This window comes from Chiloscyllium plagiosum, chromosome 12, assembly GCF_004010195.1.
Source record: "Chiloscyllium plagiosum isolate BGI_BamShark_2017 chromosome 12, ASM401019v2, whole genome shotgun sequence".
NCBI classification, from domain to species: domain Eukaryota; kingdom Metazoa; phylum Chordata; class Chondrichthyes; order Orectolobiformes; family Hemiscylliidae; genus Chiloscyllium; species Chiloscyllium plagiosum.
The window spans coordinates 14,784,006-14,793,274 of NC_057721.1; the positions used below are offsets into that span (position 1 = coordinate 14,784,006).

The following is a 9,269-nucleotide window of genomic DNA, read 5'->3' on the forward strand; positions in this document are numbered from 1 at the left end:
TTCCCTGGAACGTCAGAGGCTGAGGGGTGACCTTATAGAGGTTTACAAAATTATGAGGGGCATGGATAGGATAGATAGACAATGTTTTTTCCCTGGGGTGGAGGAGTCGAGAATTTAGAGGGCATAGGTTTAGGGTGAGAGGGGAAAGATATAAAAGAGGCCTAAGCGGCAACTTTTTCATACAGAGGGTGGTGGGTGTCTGGAATAAGCTGCCAGAGGAAGTGGTGGAGGCTGATACAATTGCAACATTTAAAAGGCATTTGGCTGGGTATACGAATAGGAAGGGTTTGGAGGGATACGGGCCGGATGCCTACAACTGGGACTAGATTGGGTTGGGATATCTGGTCGCCATGGATGGGTTGGACAAAAGGGTCTGTTTCCATACTGTTCATCTCTATGACTCTAAGTTGTGTTTATTGTAAGGTGAATTGAACAAAAAAGTAAGAATCTAAAACAGAAATTGCTGGAGAATCTCAGCAGGTCTGGCAGCATCTATGGAGGGGGAAAGCAGAGTTAACATTTTGGGTCCGGTGACCCTACTTCAGAGCTGCCCTTCAGTACTCAGTTCTGAAGAAGAGTCAGTGGACCATAAATGTTGCCAGGCCTGCTGAGATTCTCCAGCAATTTCTGTTTTTGTTTCGGATTTCCACAATCCACAGTTCTTTGTTTTTTTTTAAGAACCTGAATAGTTTCCTCTTGTGGGTGAGTCCAGAGGTAGTTTCAAAATTATCCATTATATTTGTTACTCCATCAAATAATTCAAATTCATTGGAAAAATATGACTTCCCTTTCTCAAATCCATACTCTTTTTGGACGAAGGCGAGAAGATTTTTTTTTCTCTTCAGTGGTTGTGTGAGGTTGGAATTCTCTGCCTCAGAAGGCAGTGTAGATAAGGTCATTAAATATTTTCAAGATCATAGTTGATGGAATTCTTGTGAGACAAAGGAACAAAAGGTTAGTGGGGGAGATGGGAATGTGGCATTTGAACTACAAACAGAGCAGTCGTGATCTTACTGAACTGTGGAATGGTCTCAAATGTCCGAGTGGTCTATTTCGGCTCCTAATTTGTTTTATGATGGAGGTGTACAATATACATTTTATATTCTGGATTTTCTGGCAAACCATGTGCACATTCACTTTGAGCACAATTACGAAATGTAACTCAATTTCATAACGGTTCAGTGAAGAAAATGATCAAAAATTACAAAATTGTGACAGGGCAACCCCCAGTCTTTAAGCACATAGGAGTAGGCCATTCAGCCCCTCAAGCCTATTCCATCATTCAGTGAGATCATGGCTGATCCGTGACCTAACTGCACATACCTGCCTTTGGCCTATATCCCTTCATACTGTTGCTTAACAAAACTGTTGGGGCAGCACAGTAGCTCAGTGGCTAGCACTGCTGCCTCACAGCGCCAGGGACCCAGATTCGATTTCAGCCTCGGGTGACTGTATGTGTGGAGTTCTCCCCATGTCTGCATGGGTTTCCTCCGGGTGCTCCGGTTTCCTCCCACAGTCCAAAGATGTGCAGGTCAGGTGAATCGGCCGTGCTAAATTGCCCATAGTGTTAGGTGCATTAGTCAGAGGGGAATGTGTCTGGGTTTCTCTTCGGAGGGTCGGTGTGGACTTTTTGGGCCGAAGGTCCTGTTTTCACACTGTAGGGAATCAAATCTATATCCAACTCAGATTTAAAATTACAACTGGATGAGCGTTAACTGCCCTGGGTTCCCAGGGTCTTCCTGCAGATACAGGAGAGCTCTATGACTTCAAGGGCTGCCTTCACCATGCCTTGGGGACACTGATTTCTCAGCAATTAATACAAGTTTTAACATGCACTTGTACATCTGTCTCCAGCAATCTCGTGCTCCACACTAACAGAGAAACGTTGAGACAGACACACCGAGCAGTGTTCTCCAATATCAACAAAGAAAACAGCCTGAATGAGTGGGCTTCAACTACCACAGAACCAGGATTTTATTTTCATTTTAACCTTCAGTAGGAGTTGCTGGGGTCTTGAAGCTGGATGTGGAAGCTCTTATTCCTCTCTCTAATACAGCTAAAAGCTGGGGTTCACTTCCTGCTGCTCGAATTGCATGTGAGAGAATCTATTTTACCAAGGGTGTATTTATGGGATGTTATGTGATATTAGAACAGTTAAATAGTAGTAATAAATACATATATTATTTTGTTGAGTATTGCAATAGAGTTACAGTTAAGCCAATTCTTTTCTTCTTATTTTGCTTGAATTTTAATTATAGTTTATGAATAAAGTGTGTTTTGTTTCAGACCTGGTAGTTTGACCAATTGAATTGCATCTGAAACACAAAACTTTAGACTTATCTTTAATATGAGAAAAAGTTAGGGTCTAAGCCTATCTTCTTAATACATTTTGAGGGAGTTTGATCTGTTCCATAATACAATACTACACTAATTGACGTACAGACTATTAACTACCCAGCTGGCAGTGGCCGGACTGTCAGATGAGCAGGTATTTTAAACCCCATAACTAATATTCTCATCCATAATGTGTGAAATTGTTCAAAAGGAAGTGGAAAAATTGCCAATATTTTCAATCTAGATTTACAGGATTTTACGCATGGTAACTCCAACATCTCGAAATCATGCCAGACAAACAACATAAATCAACATTTTCTGCAGAGCCCCATCAAAAATAAAACTCCAGCTTTCAAACATTTCGCAATCGACTAATGCATAGTTTTGAAAAAAACAACCGAGAGAAGTGTCATCAATGGTGATGCCGCACATCCATTGTCAAGTTCAGTATCAATAACTCTACTTACCTGGCTGTTACTGAGATTTCAGTTTTTGGGGGAAGCTGCTAGTTACCTTTTGATAGCTTTACAGGTAGGCTGATTGAAGTACAAGGCAGCGAACAGGAATGTGGAATATCACCCATAACAGTTCAAAATTACAACCATGCGCATAAATAAGCCTTTCATTCTCGAGGATTACTGATTCTTCAATATCATAAACTCTCTGGATAAGGGTAGCTGCCAAGTTTGTTTTTATTGTTGGGTTAGACGCTACAATGTGAGTTTGGGTTCATAATAGTGTTACAACATGGCGGTGAACCCCTCTGCTAATTAAACCAAACACCCAGAAATGCTCACCTCACCCTATAATCTGTTAAAGTATGAGTGACAGAGAACTCCCAAGTTCCACTATTTAAAGAAAAAACATCAATTTATTCTTTAATGCTAGAAGTGAACATTAAACAGCAACTACTTTTGCTGCAACGATGTTTCATATGAAAAAGGTACCTTTGATAGAGAGTGTTTTGACTGGCAGTCTTGCTCTAGATGGCAGTTTGTCACTCTCTCTCTGGCTAACTCTTAAAATGCTACTTTTATACCCCAAACATTGGATCATTACATTTGTTCAATGATGTCAAAACAGTAAAATTCAAATTCGATTGGGTTTTAGTATCCTGGGGCAGAATTTAAATTGATTGGTTAAATTCAAATGGTGATCAAAACAACTGAGGTATCTAGTTTACAGCCATATGTTAAATATTTTCAATTTTCCAGTACACTCTGAGACTGCTAGTCAGTCACATGACATTTGCCTGCAAACTCTTACTGCCATAACAGTCTTCACTCTCTCTTAAAAGTACAGTACACACCTTTAACTTCATAACAATAGACTGGTTGAGGCAAAGGTAAAGTCAACAACTCTGTTCAGGCCCAGACTTGAAAATAACATAGTTTATTATATATGAATACTGGAGGGTTTGAGTTACAGGGATAAGCTGGAGAGGCTGGGACTTCTTGCACTGGAGCATGGGAGGTTGAGGGCAGTGACCTTATCAAGATTTATAAATTTCATGAGGTGCATAGATAAGGTAAATAGCAAAGGTCCTTTCCCTATGGTTGGGGAGTTCAAAACCAGATGACATATTTTTAAGGTGCTCAGAGAAAGATTTGAAAAGGACCTGACAGGCAGCCTTTCCACACAGAGGGTGGTCCATATGTGAAATGAACTGCCAGAGGAATTGTTGCGTTTAGGTACAATTACAACATTTAAAAGACATTTGGACAGTACATGAAGTGGAAAAGTTTTGAGGGATGTGGGCCAAACGCAGGCAAATGGGACTAGGTTAATTCAGGAAATATGGAGGTTCGGAATTGAAGGTGATTTAACGGTTTGGATCAGAAATTGTTAAAAATCACACAATACCAGGTTATAGTCCAACAGGTTTAATTGGAAGCACACTAGCTTTTGGAGCGACGCTCCTTCATCAGGTGATAGTGGAGGGCTCAATCGTAACACAGAATTTAGAGCAAAAATTTACAGTGTGATGTAACTGAAATTATACATTGAAAAATTGATCGTCTGTTAAGCCTTTCATCTGTTATAATACAGTGGTAGTTTCACTTCTTTCATGTGTAAATCACAAAACCTTTTTTTTTTAAAAAGTTGCATTCTTGGGTTAGCTGTTAACAATGGTGATGAACAATGGCAGTGCAGATGAACAGAGAGTATAAATCCCTGAAAGTTGCCACCCAGATTGATAGAGTTGTTAAGAAGGCATATGGTGTGTTGGCGTTTATTGGTAGGGGGACTGAGTTTCGGAGCCATGGGGTCATGCTTTAGCTTGCGTGCAGTTCTGGTCACCGCATTATAGGAAGGATGTGGAAGCTTTGGAAAGGGTTCAGAGATTTACAAGGATGTTGCCTGGTAAGGAGGGAAGGTCTTACGAGGAAAGGCTGAGGGAACTGAGGCTGTTTTCGTTGGAGAGAAGAAGGTTCAAATGTGACTTAATCAAGATGTATAAGATAGTCAAAGGGTTAGATAATAAGAACCTTTTTCCTCAATTGGTGAAGGCTAACACGAGGAGACATAGCTTTGAATTGAGGGGTGATGGATTTAGGACAGATATCGGGGTAGTATCTTTACTCAGAGTAGCAGGGGCGTGGAACGGCCTGCCTGCAACAGTAGTAGACTGGTCGACATTAAGGGCATTTAAGTAGGCATTGGACATACATATGGATAATAATGGAACAGGGTAGGTTAGATGGACATCAAGTTAATTTCACAGCTTGGTACAACATCGAGGGCGGAAGGGCCTGTACTGCGCTGTAATGTGCGAAGTTCTATGAAACCTGATCGGCATGGATCAGTTGGACCAAAGAGTCTGTTTCTGTGCTGTATGACTCTACGCTGCTGCACTTGGTAAACATGGATAAACCAGGCTCTGATTTATAATTTCATTAAGTTGAAACTAATCTATCTACTTCATGGACTCCTGTCAATCTTCTAGTCTAAATTGCTGTAGTCTTGTGGTGTTCTTCCAGACAGTGCAATTCAGTATGGGTTCTAATTCCACTCACATTGTTCTATTTATGTTCAGTGATGTACAATTCTGTGGCATCATTGCAAGGTTGCTCCTGGGTCCTGATGCCCTTTCAGAACAGTCTTAAGTGTAGTCTCTGATTTCCATTTTACATCACTATTTCTCACATTCTTGAAATCATCAAGATGCATTCCCTAAAATGACAAAAGCACAAAAATCACTGAATGTTTTTCACCAATAACAAAATATTTGATTATTAAAAAGCTTTTCTACTACTCTTACCTCTTTTAAGATACTCCTTAATACCTATTTCTTTGAATAAGCTTTTGGTCATTGTTCTCTTATCACATTGCGTAGGTCATTGTCAAATTTTGTATTATCTGTGAAGAATTCTGGGGTGTTTTACTGTGTTCTTAGACTATACAAACACATGTTGTAAGTGTATTATGGGCATATCATAAAGACGATGACATCTATTCAATGTTGAGCCTTTATTCTTTTTTCAAGTAGCTTTTAAACAAAATGGATTCATAGAGTAAGAGGCCCCTTGGTCCATAATGTCCACAATGGTCCTCATGAATCTGTCTAGTCTAATCCCATTTCCTACCATTTGGCCCATAGCCTTGCATGCTGGTTATATTACATCATTTTATGATTATTTTCTAAATGAAGTCACCATTGTCCATGATTAAGTCAGAACTATTTGCAACATTTGATACCAGAGCCAGTAGGCATCAATGATTTTATTAGTGTCTCCATCATTCTAGTCGGCTTGGCCACAAGACGACTGAAGGGGGAAAGAACAGTCCTATGAAAAATACTAAAATACAAAACATTGAATTTAGAAAAGTATATTATTATGTTGTGTGGAATAATGGCTAGAAACATTACACTTATGAACAGCAACAGTTTATTTTAGAAAAAAGCAAATAGGGTGTTAAATGGTCAGGCTGAATTGCAATGTTTCACAATTGATTTTCCTTTGATGAGCACAAGCATGTTATCATAGAATCCCTACAGTGTGGAAACAGGCTATTTGGCCCAACAAGTCCACACAGACCCTGTGAACAGTATCCCACCCATACCCATTCCCCTACCCTATTACTCTACATTTCCCCTGACTAATGCACCTAACCTACACATCCCTGAACACTACAGACAAATTAGCACTGCCAATTTACCTAACCTGCACATCTTACTGTGGGAGGATACTGGAGCACCCAGAGGAAACCCACGCTGACATGGGGAAAATGTGCAAACTCCACATAGACAGTCGCCCGAGGTTGGAATCGAACTCAGATCCCTGGTGCTGTGAGGCAGCAGTGCTAACCACTGGTAATACTCAGCTTGCATGATGTGTTTTGAACACGTCATATGTCTGAAACAAGTGAAAGACATCCTTTTCAGTATGTGTCACCAGTTAAAACTGACACCAGTTGGATTTGCAATTTTGTTTTATTGGATTATATTTTTGGATTAATATAAATTAATTAGGTTAGGAATTTTACAGTGACTAACTCACTTCTGTCTCCCCAAAGTCTGTCCACCAGCTACAAGTGTTGGATTTCTTTATTTGGCTGAAGCTTCTAGTCCAGGTTTCAATAGCACACAAAAACTTGGATACAGTTCTACTTAATGTGGTCCATATGTATTAAACTGCTCAGCAACAGTACACACAATGTCACAAGTTGCATCTAAGAACTATGAGATTTGTCTCGATGGTCAATCTAGTTATGGTCTCCAGGCATTCCTTGGAGCAGGAGACCTAACTGCTTCACCTGTTTGCAGCCGTGAGTTACTCTTAAAGTCTTTTTTATAAACACCTTTTCTTTGAGATGATTGTATACCTGTTTATTCATCTCCATTTGGACATCCCTGTCCTCATTCAATGTCACCACCAGATATCTGTTCTCTGACTTCAATGTCACCACCAGATATCTGTTCTCTCACTTCTCTTCAAGGTGACTGTGCTGTGTGATATCTCCAACTCTCTTATCATTACGGCCACAGAAAGAGTGAGTCACAGCTCCAACAACAGCTTAGAAAATAATGTCCAGACTTTATAGCAAATTTCTTGTCTTGATCACTATCTTCCCAAACTGCCTTCTCGATCTCAAACCCACAACATAGTTGAGACGGGATTCCATTTCTTCTTTAATGTTCCATTCCATCACATTGAGACAAACTCATCACACTGGATTCCTCATAGCCAGCTTCCATTTATGAATGTGAAAGAAAGAAAAGAACAGTTACATGATTCAAAGTGATTAATACAACACAATATTAAATAATACAATGACTAACAGAAATGCTGTGTGGATTTGAGCATTGGCCTATATAAGTCAGGAGCGTGATGGAAAACTGCCCATTTGCCTGGACGAGTGCAGTTCCAACAACATTTAAGAATTTGGACATCATCCAAGACACAGCAGCCTGACTGATTAGCATCAACTACCTCAAACATACATTGCATTCACCACTGATGCACAGTGGTAGCTGCGCACACTATCTATAAGATGCATCAAAGCAATTCATCATAGCCCCTTCAAGAGCACCTTCCAAACCCTTGATCTCTAACACCTAAAAGGACTAGAGCAGTAGACCACTATCACCTATATGACCTTCTCCAAGACATACAACATCCTGATTTGGAACTAAATCTGTATTCCATCAAGATGAGGTAAAAATCTCTTCCTAAAGTAGTGTGTTTGTATTTCTATACCCCAAAGAGAGTAGTTCGAAAAACAGTTCACCATAATCTTTTCAAGGTCAATTAAAGATGGACAATAAATGCTGACCCAACCAGTAAATTAAACAATAATTTTTATTAAGGTGTATAGCATGCTACTTCCAAATGCTAAGCCACTACTGTTTGATACAGTAATTTATTTGATTGAAAATACTCCTGTACTTGTTGCGCTGAAGTTGTCAACATGAGGGAAATATTCAAAGATTTTCCAACCATAGAACCGTGGAATCATAAAAATGATACAACACAGAGGGGGCCATTTAGCACATCTTGTCCAGGCCAACCCCTACAAAATTAATCAATGATTACTCTAGTGATAAGCATTGGTAGCTGATGGTCAACAGAAAGATTGTAAAACCAATTTGAACATATTTGAACGATAGACCTCATCGAAACAAGGTACAGTTTACACCATAATTAACAATTTGTAAAGATTTACAACTTTTCGAATGGCATGATACTCTTAAATGAAAGTGCAGCTATAAAGTTGTGCTGAGCCCAGTGCAGCCAGAAGTTTCCTCTTGGGGAGAGTGGGAAGTATTTCCTCTCGTTACATGTGAATAATGCCACACACGCCAAGTGACGGTAATTTCTAACATAGCAACGATAGCAGTGTCCTTTCCAAAGTCTCCTGCACTCTCAGTTTGAAGCAGCAACCGGCGGAAAGTGGGAGCCGCCCCAATGTGGAGCGGTGGCTCCGATTGGACCTCCGCCCCTTCACTCCGGAGCAGCAGCCGGTTGGCCACCCGCTTTGTGGCCGTTCTGTTCCTCCCCCCCCCCCCCAACATCACTCCGGAGCAGCGACCGGTTGGCCATCAGCCCAGTCGCTTCCTGCGGGAATGACCAAGATGCTGCGGCTCTTGGGCAACCTGATCCGGGCCAGGAACACCGTGAGTCCGGGGGGTCCGGTGCCAGGGGCCAAGCGCCAAGCCTCTGGAGCGGGCGGGAGGGAGGAAGGACGGACGGACGGACGGACGGACCCACCCTGCTGCGGGCGGCGGCTCGGCGTCAAGGTCACGGCAGACAGAGGGAGAGGCCGGGGCTGGGCCTGGGCCTGGGGTTTGTGGGCGGGGCGGGGGGAGCTGTCCTGCTCCACGGTTACCCCGGGTTTCGATGCCTCGCGCGATGCAACAGGCCCAGGGTTTGGGGGAGAGCGAGGCCGCCGCCGCAGCAGGAGGAGGAGGAGGAGGAGGAGGAGGGGGCGGT

At 41.6% G+C, this 9,269-nt stretch overlaps 1 protein-coding gene across 1 annotated transcript in view; it reads left to right on the forward strand.

Annotated features, from left to right (window-relative positions):
* The first annotated feature begins 8,832 nt into the window (after positions 1-8,832).
* The window catches only part of LOC122555000 (pyruvate dehydrogenase E1 component subunit alpha, mitochondrial-like), a 36,086-nt gene continuing 35,649 nt past the window's right edge, over positions 8,833-9,269 (forward strand). Inside the window, exon 1 of the mRNA XM_043700557.1 lies at positions 8,833-8,953. Within this exon, the coding sequence (XP_043556492.1) occupies positions 8,903-8,953 (51 nt within the window). The 5' untranslated portion in view covers positions 8,833-8,902. The remainder of the gene's footprint in view (positions 8,954-9,269) is intronic.